Genomic DNA, 17,518 nt, shown 5'->3' on the forward strand with positions numbered 1-17,518 from the left:
TTGTAAACAGCCACAGCTGCCGCTGAGTATTTGACTAAAAGTACCCGATATTTTTCAAATCTTACCAACAAAAACGGCAACACCAGTTCACACACATTGTGGAACCATCATCACAGGCATCTCCTCTCTGCACGCTCCGCTAGGTTGACATTTTCGCATCGCTCATCGGACGTCACATGATTCGTTGCCATCCGATTGTGTACGGAGGCGTTTTCGTCCGCGTAAGTCGGTAGCAGAAATCGAGGCCCCCTTAGTCTCCAGCTGAGAATCTGGAACAGCGTAAAGGATCTCTAGGTGCGAGTAGGGTTGTAAGGGGATACATACATCAATAAACAAAAGGTTTCACTTTCAAAGTGTGTACTTTATATGTTAATTATTACAAAATGAATGGGCTTGCCAGGCAAGTTGGATAATTTTAGACTTAATACATGTAAAAGACCCCCAAGTTATTTTTATTAATACGAGGGACAAGTCACAAAACCCAACATAACATGATCACTGGCAACTTGTAAGTATTTTCGCCTATAGCTACTGAGTTTGAAAACTGAACACAGTTTTTCAGTCAGCACTCTGTTCACTGATGTTGAACACTTTTTTAAATTCTTTGTTAAATAACTTGTTCAGTCTGTCGCCCATGGCAAGGAGTTCGGGATTGGCCTGCAAAAAGAAACACAACAGTCCGTGTCACTACAACGGCTCCGTACAAAAATGGATCTCAACTTTGAAAATTCAGAGGTTTAGAAGTTAGAGGTTTTCCACGACAGGTTCTTACTCGGTTGTACGAGGCACAGTTGCTGAATATGAGTTGGACGTCTGACACAAAATCTCCAACCGTTTGGTATTCTTTCTTCTGGAGTTTGCCTGCTACATTGCCCAGCCACATCGGCGTCTCGACTGCAGTGGAGTAATTTTCCAACTGTGCCGAACAAAAATGAATGAAATGTTCAACACGCAACAACACCTTTGGTTGTTTTAGACTACCACGCCGTAAAAAGAAGACCTATCAACAGTGTGATTCCCTCAATAGCCAGATAATATTTTGATTATTTGAATATTTGCATGAGAGTTACTGATTGTACTTTTCCATGAATAGAAAGACAGTAAGCAGTCGTATGGAACAGCGGAGAGAGAGACTTACGTAGAGGCTCGGGTTTAATGCGAATATTTGTTTCTCATCAGCACTGTACAGACACAGGAGGAGATAATGACATTCCTGTTGATGTCAGAAAAAAGATGGATGAGTGACAGCAATGTGGCGGAGATGAAGATACTGTACACGCAGACAGACGTCGACAGAGAGTTACACAGTGTGCTCACCAGCATGTGTCCTGAGATGTGGCGGGACAGGGCTGCTTCCATTTCCAACGCGACACAGCAACGCCACTCTTGATTGGTAACGCAGAAGGTACACAACCATGGTCTGTCGTCCCTGCACTCACACACACACACACACAACACACATCAGTCTAAGGGCTAGTGTAACATGAATTGAGGTAAATATAAAACTCCAAAAAAATATGCGTTTGTTCCGTTTCCACAGTGTGATACTGTTTTTTGAAAACACTGTTAAAGAGAGTATATACAAATTAGACTTATACAATCTTGGGATTGTAGAATGTGTAATTTAAGTAAATGTAAAATATTTGAAAATTTAGGAAAGGGCATGATCTGATTCAAGCTGCTTCTGCTGCCTCCACTTTTAATGAGTACAGACTGTAAACATAACATTATATAATCGATAAGGCCAATGTGTTAGCAAACAGTTGTTTATTTCCTCATCCAGAAGACACATTAGCTTTCATTCAGAGGCGTGCTCAATGTTCACCCTCTTTTAGCTCTGTTTTTGGTCTCTACTGAAACTCCTGAGGGAAATATTTGGCTCTTTAGCTGCTATATGTTCCATTTTATTCGTAAGCTGGTCGCTAACTTTGTCCGTCTGCTGATGGCAGGTGACGCACAGTGTGTTAAAGCAGTTGGCAGTCACAGCTGTGACTGGACAAAAGGCCGGTGCGGGGCAGCGACAGTGAACCAAAACAGCGACATTGTGGGTCCTTAATGTCAAAAACAATGAGCTGAAAGACACTAAGCTGGCACTCAATTTTCTGAGTTTGGTTGAAATCTTCTGTTGCTCAGTCACTATGTACACCAAATGAAATCATTTGATCAATTGCTCATCAGTAAAAATACTGATAAGTGCAGCTTTAAATGTCTGAGGCTAGTGAATTAAACATGTAAGTAGGGAGCACTGTCTTCAGAATATAGAAGTAGATTAGCATATGGGTTGAAAATCTTCACCTTTGCTAAAACTAATAACACACACACACGTAAAAAAAAAAAACACCAAACAGCAAATAGCACTTGAGAGAAGAAAGCAAAGTGACAAACAAGTTTTGTTTAATGTCTCACCCCAGAATGGCGTCGTCTACATGCGGCAGGTGACACTTCTGGTGGAAGGAGCGAGGGCAGTTTTCACACTCCACTAGGACTGCTACTCCCTCTTTGCAGACGCAACACTCGTCATCATTTTTATCATCCTCCTGCCAGGACATAGAGTGAATGACAGCGAAAAACATGTTTCAACCTCCTGCACGGCTGCTGGACCACTGGTATGAAGAAGGTTTCCTTGTTCATAAACATCTAAGCTTTTCACAGACCAGAAGGTGCAGAGTTTTACTGTAGCTCATTTTGAGAGACACAAGGTTCTGTATAATGTTCATTCAGAGCAAAGATCCATGTGACTGATCAAAAGAACTTACCAGATCTGTAATATCTGGCTTGCACAGTCTGCACTTACACAGCAGTGAGTGGATCCTCAAGACGTTTGCCTGAAATAGACAAATCGACATCCTCTTCCTCTTTGTTTCATAGTTCTGATCTTTTAGACTTACCAAATCCTGTGGCTCGCTCATTAGCTACAGTTAAACTTATTCTAGGAGCTAGAACACAAATTCATGAAATAGTGTCATTAATGCAAACACACATTACCTCTATGAGAGCACTGAGTGGTCGTCCTTCACACATGATGTCGTTCCTCCAGGTGGCGTCTGTCTGAACTGATGCCATAATCATAAACTCCACGGGGTTCAACCAGCTTGTCTCCGTGCGAATACACTTTCCACAAGTCCCTGGCGGGGGAAGAAATATCGGAGGGGACACCTCATGCTGGGTTCGGTTGGTTTATATCAGAGCATTACACACTACTACACAAGATGTCCAGATACACACAACTTCTTATGGCCATGCTATCGACCATGACTGTAGGCGTGTCAGTTGGTCCACCACTTTGGTCCGGAGAGAAATATCCAAGCAACCATCATATGAGTTTCCATTTAAATTCCATACAGACATCGATGGTTCCAAGAGGATGAGTTCTCACGACTTTGGTGACCAACCGTACTTTTCCTGTTGCACCACATTACCTGATCCAAATCGTTTTTTGTGTAAGGTCCCAGCTATGTTGCCACATGTAACCTTGAAGACTTGATTCGCTTCTGGCTCCTGCTCCGACTGTTCCCCGCTCTCTTCATCTGCTGTGGACACACAGCGAGAGTATGATTAAAACAAACATTGCTGCATGACTCAGGAATACGATTCACATCTACAGTAACTTCTTCTCTTGTTGTTATAAAGCTATCTTCATAGGAACCAGCACCTGTGGTATTCTCTTTGTCGCTAGAAGAAACCTGGTCCCCCTGGTTTTCCACATCCTCATCATCATCATCATCATCGTCATCACCACCACCATCTTCTTCGTCTCCCTCAGACACTAATAAAAAGAAGAGGTAAATCTTAGGCCATTTTATCCCCATTTCTTCTACATTAGTAAATTAAGACACTCACAACGCATTTTTTCCCACTTAAATATGTACATATGAAGCTCAAATTTTCATAGATCCCAATTTGGGAAATTCATAGTCATTGATGTACTGCTGCCCAGGGAAAACATGGTTCCATGGCTGCCAGTTTTGCTCTAATGACAAACATTTTCATGTTTTAATATTTGACGTGAGGAAACAGATACTCTCATGTCTATCAAAAATGCAACCATGGTTATCTATAATCAGTGTTTTACACTAGTGCAAACCTGTTGGATCATGACCCGATGGGAACAGGGATCTCTTGGCCTGGGGGGGGGGGGAAATGGTCCAGATGAGGAAAAGTAAAACAAGATGATACTGAGTCAGAGTTGATCTATTTGTTCATTTTCACCTGTCTTGGTTTTCTTTCATGCCGTCCTTTGTAGCTTGCTAATTTCAGGTGCCCTTCCTGAATTGAAATTGGGTAAAAAAAAAAAGAACAAAAAAAGCATTTTCACATGTGAAGTGATACATGTATATTCTAAAATCAAAATTACTTTGCAACAAACCTTTATAAGTTTTCCCACCGGGGTACCCTGACACTGAATGCTCAACTTCCAGTTCTTTGAGCTTTGCTTCCCTGCGAACCTCTCAAACTCACTGGGAGTAAACCACTGTTTCTGGGACAGAATGCACTTCTCCCCTGAAACACAAACACTCTGCTGTGATGAAGAATACACGTCATCATCATCAATCAGAAGCAAAATCTCTGCCTGTAGTTTCATCCAAAAATACATCAAATTAAATGTAATCAATTATATTCTTATTCTTTTTAGATCAGGATATGGTAACAGTATTCCATTTTCAGTCACTTCAGTCAGTGAGTTTGAATTTGTCCCTCTGACCTTTGGCCAGTTTCTCTCTGCACAGGGTCCCCTCCTGGCTACCGCAGGTCACAGGCAGCTGAAACCTATAAATGGGCCAGTTCCAAAGGTCACTCTTCTCTCCCTTCTTCAAGGGAGAATCTGGGAAATTTGAAAACAAGATTATTCATCTTTCACTTCTGGCTCACTTGCCGTTTCTGCCACAAAGCGGGTGAATGTGTTGCAAAACAACTTAGACAGTGTAACAAACTGCGAAGGAGGAACATTGTTCTCAAAGTAATAGTGCACTTTACGGCAGTCAAACTCTCAGGCAATATTCAGTCGTGTTTTACAGAAGCAAGACATAAGAAGGAGGTTACTTGCAGAATAATATTTTGCCGGCCTTTTTCCTCCGACCTTGAGTCAACTGAGATGATGGACCGGGCTGCTGCTCCTCCTCGTTGTCACACACACTCCTCCTCTGTTTTCTCTTCTTTTTCACTGAGCTCACCTGCTCCTCCTCTTCCTCCTCATCTACGGAAGGCTCCTTCCTTTTACTTTTTTCCTTCTCTTTGTCTTTTTCCACCTTCTCAGGCAGTTGTGTGTCAAATTGGAAAGACCCTGCAAATCACATTAAAGGCCAGCTTTATACTGACTAACAGGAAACACACCAAAACAAACAACTACCCCTTTACAGGTTGTGGTACGTGAAAGAATGACGCGAGAGCAACTCTCATGACTGTTTGTTGAGAAATCGTCAATCAGGCTTTCTGCTCAGCTGCACAGTTTTTGCAGTGATTCAAATGTTAAAAGCCGAGAATATGTGTGATCATCATGCAAGCAGAGATTTATAAACCTGAAGCGTGCATGTTCCAATTTGAAACACTTGTACGAAAATAATGTGAATGGAAAAAGAAAAGAAAAAAAATCAACAGTGAGCAGAATCATACGCAGATCAGTGTTGAACATAAAAAAACCTAAAACCGAGTCTGACCGTCCATGAGTCTATTGCGCAGCAGGCGCAGGGCTGGATAGAGGCTCATCATGGTCTCCTTGAGGGCACATCTCCAGAACAGGTGGATGTGCTGCGATCGCTCTCTCTCCAACCAGTCCAGAACACCATAAAGTCCTTTCTTCAAGTTCTCTTTACTCTTCATGCGACTCACCTTCTGCACACACACACACAAACACACCCACACAAATGTACGCACACACAAACGTATCGAGAAAATCAAGTGGCGGACTACGATAACATGGCCTTAACTGTAAATCATGATTAATTGTCACGATTCATTCAATACAGTATAGTATCAGTTCACATTCAAACCAATTAGTTCTGGACTGTGGGCTGAGTGATGGTTGTAGTGTAATGTTGATCATAGTTCAATTCATCAGTGAATAATAATTATAATCATTTAATTGAGAAATTAATAATTGAAAACTGCGATATGAGTAAATAGCAAGAAGTATTTTTTAAATAATTTATAGAGCTGCAACAGTAAATTGATGAATCGATATGTAATCAATCACTAAATGAATTGCCAACGATTTGGATAATTGATTACTTGGTTCATGTAGTTTTTATGGGGAAGAAAGTCAATATTCTCTGATTTCAGCTCCTTCAATGTGAATATTTTCTGGTTTCTTTGCTCCTCTATGACAGTAAACTGAATATATTTGATGTGCGGACAAAACAAAACATAATCTCAGGGTTTGGACAACACGATCGACAATTTTTCACGACATTTTATGAACCAATCAACTGATAGATTAATCGAGAAAATAATAGACAGATTAATCTATTGTGAAAATAAGCCCTAATAATTCAGAGTGATCATCATCATACATCACAAGGGCCTACATCTTTTTGCCCAGGGCCCCTTTGTGGACGAATCCAGCCCTGTCTAATGCTGGGCTTTCTGATAAATGATTTTTGTGATCCATATACGGATAGCATGTGTTAAAAATATCTCTACAGTCACTTTTCTTGTGAGCCCTGACAAACACCATACGCCGCCTCTCCCCGCGCATTTCCCGCTCCCACCTCAGCGTTCGGTTTGAGCGGGAGCCGCATGCGGAAGTGGCGGTGTGCGAGGAGGGCCAATGGGAAACGTCCGCCGCTCACCTCGTACCTGTCCTCCGGGATCAGGTTGTGGTCGCGGAGCTGCCTGAGGAACGTGTGCGGGTTCTCCATGCAGGACATCTCTGTTTTGTGACAGTGGAAGAACTGCAGCAGCTCCTTGGACTCCAGGAAGTCCATCGGGTCCATCGCTGGTCGGAGGACTGTTAAAAAACAGCAACCACAACACACACAAAAACAAAACCCTACAAACGATCGACAGGATGTGCACGGTATGTGATCGAAATCAAAACATCAGGAAGTTGCCAGATTCAAAGATGGTGCCTTTTATGACAGTTCAAAGCTTCTCTTGTGGATCTGAACCCCCCCCCACGTTCTCGGTTCCTCCTTCAAGTGACGTTTGGAAAGTGAAAGTACTTGTGTTGTAAAAATCGCAGTTGAGGTGAGCGGCGGCAGGGGGCGTTGCTGCACCTCTTCTGCAGCCCCTCCAGCAGCACATTGTTGACATATATGAATGACCCTACTTCTCACCTGATTCATAACGTCAGTAAACATTTGCCTGAGGAGTTTATGGTCTCAATCTGTAGTTTCAAGTCTTCTTCAATACAGCACGGTGTTCCTTTTTAAAAAAAATCATGGTCCAATTTAGAGTGAAATAGCTGATAAAACACGGAATGAATTGGGTTGCAGGTGTTTAAAAAAACAACATGGCGCTGGCCAAAAAGCTAAACTCCAGGCTTGAAAACAATAGTTACAAAACTGTGGGTGACGTCACTGGGTTGCAACTTTTGCACCCCACACTCACTTTATTATATTGACTCAGTATGCATTGAGTTGAACCATTTTATTCATATTTGTTCGTAAGAAACTTGTAAGGGCCCGAAAAAAAAGCAAAATGTTGAAACTAGAGCAGCCAGCCACCAGGGGGCGATCAAGATGTTTTACCTTCACTTTTGGAGAGCTGCCATATTGTCCACCTTTATATACAGTTTACAAGGTTTGAATAGGTTTCCAATCTTTTTTTTTTGTTACAAATGATGATGCACCACTTGCATTTTAAATGATAGAGATTTCTAATTTATTTTTTCCTCAGTCAGGCTGTTGATCATATTCTTCATTGTATCCTTCCAAGTCGTTGTAAGTGACATCACTGTGCTGATCCTGACAGGTCCGCACCACCCGCAGGACAGCTGCAAGGCGGCGGTCCAGAGCAGAGAGGTGTGGTTCGGACAGGAGGGGGGCCACGCCCGCCAGGGGATCCTGAGCCAGTGACTCTCGCATGGCGTCACTGAGACGGAAGCCAGGGCGGGACAAGAGGCGCAGGCGGAGGAGAGTGGAGCGACGAATCCTACAACGGGGGGTTGGAGAACAAGGTCAAAAAGAATCTGAGGTGCTGCTGGATGGAACAAGTAAGTGAGAATTTGATAACTGATATTTGTCACCCCCAACCACTCTGGGTCCCTCTAATTGTACATACTATCCACTGAGTTTTTTTGTTTTCTGCACCACACTTTGGAACTTTCTTTCTATTTGTTTCTCCAATTTGTCACTTTGACATTTGTGAGTCATTTATTGTTGTTGTTGTTTACCTGCAACACTGTTGCAGGGGAGCAAGAATGGTCGGCTCATCCCGAGAGTGACGCCCAAACCTGGAAAAAAAAATTGTCCACAGAGAGCCACTTAAATAAAATGCTGCCACAACGACAAACAACAGAGTTAGATATGAAACAGATGTTGCTGTTGCCTGCAGAATGATCTCTATTGTTTGTCAGATAAACATGATTTGTGACACAAGATTCAACACTTGATAAAAATGGCTTTCGCCATGGTGGTTTCTACCGTAACCGACTGAGCCGACATGAGTCAAGAGACTACTCACCCCCGGCCGTTATCCAGATGCAGCAGAAAAGTGTCATTGCCAAACTTCTCAAACGTCTCATAGTGATGTCTGTCCATGTTGCCTTGGAATGAAAAGCATTCACCATGGGAAAATCATTCTCGTTAAACGTAAACTTTAAACTTTTCACTGCAATTACTCACAAGATAGTACAAATTTAATACAAATTTTCTTTTCACCTGCTCCTGCTCTTACAGCGGGAAAGATAGGAAAGTCCCCCCTTTGTACTGCAAACCAACCTACTAGCGGGTTGAGTTTAAAAAGTCGAGACTGACCCATGAGGAAGTCCAGTACAGCCATGTCTATGAGATCCACCAGTCTGGTGCCGTGGTTGTAAGGAGGCGTCTGTTTGACTGTGTCACAGTAGGACGGGTCTTTCTGCCACCTGGGAACAACAGAGCAGTCGGTGAGGAACACTTTAACTAAGCAGGTGACTCATAACTATATATCTAATGAGGAGTTAGTAAAATAAGCAAAGATTCATGTGTAATAAATAGTTTTCATTTCAATCCATTTTGTTATTAAATGGTAAAAGTAAATGTCACTCATCAAAAATGCGAGTGAAAGTCTTGCACTTTCACGCCCTTGTGCAGCCCTTTAATAATTTAATGTTATTTTACTGTTGTCAAATTTTCATTTCCCCATTGTTGTGCTGTGTTCCAAAGGCCTCCTGACAGGGAGTTTATTAGATTAACCTCAATCCACGCACACAAGTTCTTGCTTGGAAATAAAATTGCACGTTAAATCTCAAGTGTTTTATGGGATTTAATTGTACTGACAGACCTCAATTTTTCTATTTATTCCAAGTAGTTATAACCGAGTCCTTCAGACCACTAGAGGGCAGTGTACACTTACTACGAACACTCATTTCAAATACAAGTCCCCCACTATCAAATAAGTCACAATACAATAAAACAATACATGATAAAGTAATTCATACAGTTAGCAGTATTTTGAGTGTAAAGTGATATGTTTCAGTATTAAGTGAGACAGACAGTGAACCCACTGTGCCAGCTTGGTGCGGCTGTAGGATCGTCTCCATGGTGACCTCCAGGACCTGCGGGGAGCGAGGGTGAGGTCGGGCAGCATGGCAGCCAGGGACACCTCCAGTGCATGTGGCCGGCCGCACACCGGATGCTCTGATGAACAGTAATACTCACACTGTCCGTAGAAACACACGTTCCCCACTAGAGGGAGAGGGAGAGAGAGAGGGAGAGCTGTTTAGTTACATGTTATTTGCAGTAACTAATGCAAACTCCTTTGTGAAGGAGCAAAATCCAAAGGAAACGCGTGCAAGAGTGCATCACTCACATTCACATTCACTTTCTCTCTCTCACACACACACACACACACACACACACACACCCGGGGAAGTGAAGAAGGTCCGAGAAAGCCTACGGTCGGTGGTAATCTCTCGGATCTCTGCGGTGACGTTGATGAGTCGACCGACCACCGGAGGGATCCTGTTGAAGCCCAGCAATCTGAGACACAGAACAGGATGGAGACATGCGAACAGAGACCAACGTTAACATAAGAAAGATACAAAAAAAAAAAGAAATGGTGAAAGACAGAATTAATGAGAACTATAACAGTGCAGAAGACGTCTGTACATCATGGTTGAATGTCTGCACTTCCTAGTGATTTTCTCTCAGTAAAGCTTCAGGTGCTAAATGAAGCTCTTCACTCTTTGCTCATATCCCTGAGATAAGCAGCAGCGAAGCTTCATGAATGAATGATTCTGGTGTCGTAGCAGTGACCTGTTGGTTCCCGAGAGGTCTGTCTATACCCAGCAGGGTGCCGGCCGCCTGCTGACAGGGCGTACAACCATCTGTACCTGTCAAGGTGAAAGGCAGCGATCTCTGCGTTGTGTCTCTCAAAGTCTGAGAAGTAGAAGAGGTTCACGTCCGTCTCTGCATCTCTGGACTGTCTGTACAAACAAACAAACACACACAGAGGAGCACAAGTGCTTGAGGCTATTTGCTGATGCACGTAAAGTGTTGAGGTAAAAGTTTGCCTTGCTGTACCGGGTTGGCTTATGAAAAAGAGACACACACACACACACACACACACACACACACACACACACACTGCTAAACACAGTCTGTTATTGTCAGTCAGTGTCAGGACAGTGGGGTCTTACTTCATTGGTTTGAGCAGAGCTTGTCCGTGGTTTGGGAACGATATGAGCAGTTTGAGCTGGGTGCCCCCTGTCTTCTGAACTGAACGACAAGCAGGCAATGGATAGAGATAGTGCATTGATAAAACAAAGAGATGGACAGGATCATGCATTACACATTTCCTTCATGCTTCCATATGCAATCAGAAGATATACACATTACACAAACATATTCATCAGAAAAACAATGAGATGTCAACGGTTAAACTGAAGGATGAGGCTGATCCATCTTTGAGAACTTTCTCACTTCTCTGTCCTGTGTGTGGCACTCAGCCTCGAATGTTCGTTTCACAAATGGCCCGTAGACTTTTACTTTGAAAAAGGCAAAAACAAAAACAGCCGAACACATTTGGTGACCTTGTGAGTTTCTGACAATCGCCAGACTTCTACTACTGCACTGGGCGTTCAGTGCAATCCTTTTCACCCATCTCTCCTCAGAGAGTTCAACATCAACTACAATAACTACCACTGCACCCTCCATCGTAGACATTACCGCGATATATACATTATTCAAAGTTTAAATGCAGCATTTTATTCATCTGACTTCACGGAAGTTGTTGCACAGCCTGTTACCACTATGTTAAACCAAGGAATATTTTTGTCATGCTTGAAGCAATTTTGCCCCCGCAGCTCATGAACAGGGAAATCAATATGACATCAGCTGGACTGCAAATTATTTTTGCCTCATTTTTACCTCCACTGAGATCTGTTTGTTTTCATTCTTTCAACACAGTTGATCCACCTCATTCACACTCCAGACAACTAGGTAATGGGGATGAATAAAACCTCACTATTTCAATTATTGATTATCATTATTATTGTGAACAAGCTAGATTTGAGACATTCAGACAATGAAACTGATTTTTTTGTTGCATGCCCTGCAGGAAGGAGCAAGTCCTGGAAATAATCAATCAAAACACAGAAATACATCCATTATCTATACCGCTTTATGGGTCGTGGGGCAGCTGGATCGTGCCGTCCCTAATTCAATTCTCTCATATTTATTCATCATACCTGTTTTATAATTCTTATTAAAATATGCGTTAACCTCGAAGAAATACTGGGGATGGCACAAAAATCCGCCTGTAGCTGCGATTAGAGATTAATTTGCAAAGTCTGAAACAAATCTCAATTATTCATTCTTCATTCTGCAGCGTGCTGAACATGGAGACAGGGCGTCTGAGAAGAACAAACACCGATTGAGCGTGTGCATGTGCTGATGCAAGTGAAGATGTGTGTTTATGTGTGTGAGTGTGCATCCAGCAAGTGTGTGTCTTTGTGTGTGTGTGTCTTTGTGTGTGTGTGTGTGTGTGTGTGTGTGTGTGTGTGTGTGTGTGTGTGTGTGTGTGTGCGCGTGCGTAGGTGCGTAGGTGTTCTGATAACAACGACAAGTTTGTGGGAGGATTATATCTATGACCCTACTACGGAGAGATCATTTGAACTAGACATTTGTCTGCTGTTTAGAATCACACTTTGCTTTTGCTTTTACTTCTGTTTTTTGTGTAAGCACCGGTGTCTGTGTCTGTGTCTGAGTGAGTATGCCATGCTGCATTGAGTGTTTGCTGCAGTGATTTTTTAGACTACAATATATTCCTCATTTAATTGTGTCCATCCATTAGATGCAGTCTTATACAAATTGCACACGCCTCCTCTCTGTTTGCATTTATTCCTTTTCCAAATTCTCACTTTGCGACTGAAGGGGTTTGTGGGTCGTCAGACATTGTGCTGAACCCTTCTGGGTTTGTTCTTTCGCCCTGTGTAAAAACACCAGTGAGTGCCCACACGGATGTGTTTCTCAAAAATCTGATCTTACCTTTTCTAAATAAGAGCTTTGTCGAGCGAAAACACCAGTAAATACTTCATTACACATTTAGCCTCTGGCGCTCTCACAGCTTCACTTGTGCGTATGAATATGAATCAGAGTTAAAAATGAGAAACCGGCATTTTTTCGAAGTTGTAGCTGGGTTAAACCAAATGGAAGCTGATTAATTATACTCAAATTAGACCCTTGTTCTGCTGGGACGATTCCGGGGAAAGACGAGGTCAGTTTCCAGAAGGCCTAGGTGTGGCACAGAATACTGATCCAGATATTTCTCATAGTTAATGAGTTGGTTTGTTGCAAGGCCTGTGTAGAGATGTACAGAATGGGAAGGTGGCCTCACTGAAATATATTTTTAAAAATCATGTCCCACTGTATATGCTGTATATATAAAGAATCATGTCTGCACTATCATTTCTGTTTCATTACCCAGTGCCAGTGAAATTCTGCTTGGCAGGAATTTCAAATTTGTAGGAACAGAGAGATAAAAAAAAAAAGGGAAAGCAATAAAATAACTGGCAATCCTCCACCCTCACTGTGCGTCCTCTTCTAACGTTTCTCCTTTGCTTCTTGTACCTTTTAACTCTAACTCGCCCCGTCCCCACATCTGTCAGCCCCGCCCTCCCCCAATTTGCTCACCGGCACCGAGGACACGTTGCGTTGCCAAATAGTGAGTCAGCTGGGCCAGGTCGGGATCCTTCCTGTCGTACAGCTCCCAGCGAGAGATGCCCAGGTGAAAGCGTAGCCAGGGAGGGTGGGTCCCCGCGTCGCTCGTCCAAGCGACTCGGTCATAGCCTTCCTCCTGACTGGCACTCTGCCTTCAGGAGAGGAAGGAAGTGGAGGTGACAGTAGGCAGAATCGTTGGTAAAAATGTGTAATGAAAATGTGTTTATGTTCCAGATAAAGCAAACCAAAGCAACATACCACCTAGAGTGTAAGCCACCTATGGGAATACCATTCAAGTATTAATCTATTAATACATCATATTTTCTAAACTGTGGATGAAGTGAAATGCAATATTTCCTTCGGAAAATTAGAGAAAAATGTAGAATGAAAGGAAGATGAATAGATATTTTCATCTGGATCAAAGTCGTGGACAAGTAGTGGACAGACTAACATTGTCACCCATAGAGGCGTTTTTCTCAATGAGTTTCACTCACCACTGACTGTCATTGTTAAGGTCATCCTCCCCCTCTTCCTCCTCACTCCCTGTATCCCTTGCATCTTCCTTTGCCCTCACCCTCAGTAGCCAGTCGTCTCCGTGCAGCTCTGGCCGTGGCAGGTTGTACAGAGGGTGATTGAACAGGGCCCCCAGTGTAGAAGGACGCTTGGCCTTTGCAATCACTTCTCCAGCTCCAATCAGTTTCCCTTCCCTCTCCGTGGCCCCGTCGAATGGGTATTTCCCTTTACTGTGTGTTGTGTCCGCATTCAGTTTGTGAAGAACGCCATTCTGGGGGCCCGTTGGCAGTTTGTGTGAGGAGGAGTCATCAGAGGAAGAGGAGCGGGAAACGGACTGACGGTGCTCGGTATCAGTTCTTGGAATGGATGTGGATGAGGAGTTGGGAAGGACGTAGACCGTCTGGAGGACAGCGAGACAAAAACATGCCAGAAGGAGATGTATAGTGAGCGACAGACACGCCAGAGCCAGATAGATGGAGCCGGTGGGTCGGCCCAGCTTCTGCCTCACCATGCTGCAGGAAGGAACAACAGAGACAGCCATTAAAAATCCAAACGCACACTAGCAACACTTGGAACCTGTTCACTACCAAACAGGTTCAGCTCCCTGCGTTCCTATAATACTCACATACAGGAGTGGACAGAATAAGACAAATTTGACAAAGGCAGACTCATTTGGAGAAACGGTTCCTCTGACCATCACCAGCTGCTGTCACCGCTTCCACACTTAGTATGGGAGCCACGATAGCTGGATCCTTTACTGTAGTTCCCAAAAATGTCTAACAGTCAAACGAGCTGACGCCACTCACACAGCCCAGCGGAGCGAATGCCGTTACCTCATCGCAGCTCCCATATTACCAGAATAACATCAGCAGTTTCGTGATCATCAGGACGCAGTTTAACACCTGCACCGTCTCCTCTGTTTTAACATGACTGGGACGTAATAGGGGGATATTTAGGAACAAGTACACCGTGAAGATAGTAAATTACAGAGCGCTACAGCCGACCCCCGACTGCCGTTGTCCTGCACATCATCATCCGGTGAGACGACGCTCAACACTCCGTTGACTGATTCAGGCTGTAACAGACAGACAGGGGGACAGATGGAGAGACAGGTCCCCGTACATGTATTCACAGCAGTCCATTATGGAAGCAACAAACTGGCAGATAATCTTTTGCATTAAATTCTGAAAGAAAGAAGCACTAAGAAAATCAATACATTATTGAACCCCCATGTGGACCTGCAGGTTGGGGGAATTACTTACATCTCTTTCCCTTCAAGACCTGATTTTCCTTTTCCCCTTCTCTCTCCTCCGCTCCCTGTCCCCTGTTCACGGGACACAGTCAATCACGCGCAGCATTTCTACCGCTTTTTATTTCTTTTCCAGGAAGATTGCATCGGTGTGTTTGTTTGTTGTCGTTCAATCCAAACAGAAGTGAGAGGGCCGGCGTGTTGTGGTTGCGGTGACCTGTGTCTGCATGACCCACAGTTGTCTTTCCGTCTGCCTGGATCAATGCAGGCAGTCCGGAGTGGTAGATGGTGGATAGAGCCGACACAATATCCCTCACTCAAAATGATCACCCTAACACAGGTATGGTAGGTCGAGCAGCACAACAACCAAAAATGTGTACAAAAAATACACTTTTTGTCAATTTTAACTTATCATTTATTTTCCCACATTTTAGGAAAGTACACTTTTCATGCCAAGATGAGAAGATTGTTACCACTGTCACGTCTGTATGTTTAATATGGAATTTCTCCCCCACCCCCCTCCTAGTTAGCTTAGCTTAGCATAAACACTGGAAACGGAGGTAAACAAGCAGCCTGGCCCTGTTTTAAGTTAACAAGATCTGCTACCAGATAATTTAATATCACTTATTAACTTATTATATGTTAATTGTGTAATTCAAAAAATAAGCTTTTAGCTGATTTAGCTTTTAGTGTTTTTTTTAATATTTTATTTTTGTTGCAAGATGCAAGATTTGTAGCTGTTGGTTTTTAAAACAAACACGTTGTGTTAATTAGTGAGCTTTGAAAAAAAACCTTCAGGCAGACCCAAACTTGAATCAGTATGATTCTCTATGCGAGGCTAACCAGTTGCTCTTGGCAGCTTTACACTGATCAGCGGCCACATTAAAACCACTGATAACATCCATTATCTCGTTATAATGCAATGTTCTGCAGGGAAACCTCGGGTCCTAACATTCATCTGGGTGTTACTTTGACACAAACCTAAACATTGTTGCAGACCGGACCCGAAAGCGGACCCCCTCCTGTGGCACTCCCAGCCGGCAGCAGCCTCACCCAGCAGGACAACGTGCCGCCACACTCAGACGGGTGCAGGTGGAAGGCTAGGCCTCCAAACTCCCCAGATCCCCGTCCAACCAAGCGTGTGGGATACGCCGGAAGAAGCCAGATCCATGGAGGCCCCCCAGCCAAAAAATCCCACAGGACCCAAAGTATCTGCTGCCAGTGTCCCAACACCACAAAACACCCCCAACAGGTCAGTACTGTTTTGGAGGCACGAGGCAAATGTACACAACTTCGGGGAGGCTGTCTTAATGTTTCACACTTGATCTTCTCACCTCAAATTATTCCTTCACCTTTATGCATCACCCTTTTATTATTTTCTCCATCTTTTTCCCTTTTCTCCGTCTTGTTGTAATCCCCCCCCCCCCCCATGTCTACACGTTTTCTCTTTTCTTTTATTCTAGGGACCAAATAATGTGGTCCCCTGGTTTAGAAAGGATGTGCTTAGTGTGCTTTTTGTTCCTTTACGGGAATTCACGGAGCTTGTTTTCTTTCTTTTTTTTTAATTATTAATGCTTTAATACTCACTGAAAATAAAAGAGGTGTCAAAAAGAGTGAGCTGCATCTCCTGTTAAAAACACTTGAATTTTGGCAGCACATTAAGGTGCAGAGGGAGAAACATGCAGAGTAATGAATTGATATTCTGAAGGAGTCCGGATTAAATCAAATATTCATCTCTTCTACACAGTCTTTCCTTATGTCTTTCTTTGAATCAGCCCCCCCCCTTTTTTTATCATAAATCATCCATTATATCTCCAGCTAAGACTTTAAATCCTTCTCTCTGACTTGTCAGTGTTCTGTCCTCTGAGGTTTGAAAAATCGTTCTCTCACATACTGTTAATTAGCCAACGATACAGTGTGTTTCTGTTAATTAGGTACGTTTGCTCGGAGAGAGAATGTATTATGTATGTCGCAGCGGGTCCCAGTTGGCTGATGTTTTTCCAAACCTGCAGTAATATGCTGTGGTGTGATTATACGCAGGAAATGGAAGTGTGTCATAACACGTACACAACTGGTAAATGTCACAAATGAGGCGACACACGCAGAGCTCACTGTTCTCCCAGCAGATTGTGTACATGACAGGAAGTGAGGAAAGTAATTTTCTGTCTTTCACGCACAGGCACGCGCGCGCACACACACACACACACACACACACACACACAAACAAAATATTTGGGTAAATTGAGTAAAAACTGAAAACACTAAATGCTTGAAACACCAATTTTTGATGATACATATTGAGAATAAGGTTCTTGAGTTGTAAACCTGAAATGATCTTTGGATGTAAGTGGAGCTATGGTTTTAATGATTCACAGTCTGATGAGCCACTTGTGATAATTAATAATTAATTAAGGGGTGCCTGATGTGTTTGGATGTATTTCAGTGTTTGGAACTATTT

General features: G+C 43.1%; 1 protein-coding gene and 1 pseudogene across 4 annotated transcripts; both read right to left on the minus strand.

The window, feature by feature from the left end:
* Nucleotides 1–340: 340 nt before the first annotated feature.
* Nucleotides 341–7,133, minus strand: sp100.1 (SP110 nuclear antigen, tandem duplicate 1). 4 transcript variants are annotated; one of them, XM_035613995.2, is made up of 16 exons: nt 6,786–7,133; nt 5,655–5,829; nt 5,078–5,281; nt 4,703–4,822; nt 4,367–4,500; nt 4,210–4,266; nt 4,085–4,124; nt 3,653–3,766; nt 3,420–3,530; nt 2,986–3,125; nt 2,757–2,825; nt 2,407–2,537; nt 1,318–1,429; nt 1,139–1,213; nt 773–916; nt 341–657 (listed from the first exon to the last, which is right to left on the minus strand). In XM_035613995.2, exons 1-16 carry the CDS (start codon nt 6,927–6,929, stop codon nt 559–561), a joined length of 1,869 nt encoding a protein of 622 aa, XP_035469888.2. In that variant the 5' UTR covers nt 6,930–7,133; the 3' UTR covers nt 341–558. The 4 variants fall into 4 exon arrangements, with proteins under 4 accessions (XP_035469888.2, XP_047184315.1, XP_047184313.1 ...); XM_047328359.1 differs by having other exon boundaries at nt 3,420–3,527; nt 5,045–5,281; XM_047328357.1 differs by having other exon boundaries at nt 5,045–5,281.
* Nucleotides 7,134–7,796: 663 nt separating this feature from the next.
* LOC118288613 lies at nt 7,797–14,322 on the minus strand (annotated as a pseudogene).
* Between the last annotated feature and the right edge of the window lie 3,196 nt (nt 14,323–17,518).

The sequence above is a fragment of the Scophthalmus maximus genome, chromosome 17 (assembly GCF_022379125.1).
Source record: "Scophthalmus maximus strain ysfricsl-2021 chromosome 17, ASM2237912v1, whole genome shotgun sequence".
Classification (NCBI taxonomy): domain Eukaryota; kingdom Metazoa; phylum Chordata; class Actinopteri; order Pleuronectiformes; family Scophthalmidae; genus Scophthalmus; species Scophthalmus maximus.

Bases quoted from the DNA above. Each gene is read 5' to 3' on its own strand.
- sp100.1 (XM_047328357.1), bottom strand. From the start codon at position 6,929: ATGGACCCGATGGACTTCCTGGAGTCCAAGGAGCTGCTGCAGTTCTTC. The intron at 5,282-5,654 runs GTCAGACTCGGT...TGTGATTTGCAG, and splicing joins GCGCAATAGACTCATGGACG to GGTCTTTCCAATTTGACACA. The intron at 3,531-3,652 runs GTGCTGGTTCCT...GTGTGTCCACAG, and splicing joins CGACAAAGAGAATACCACAG to CAGATGAAGAGAGCGGGGAA.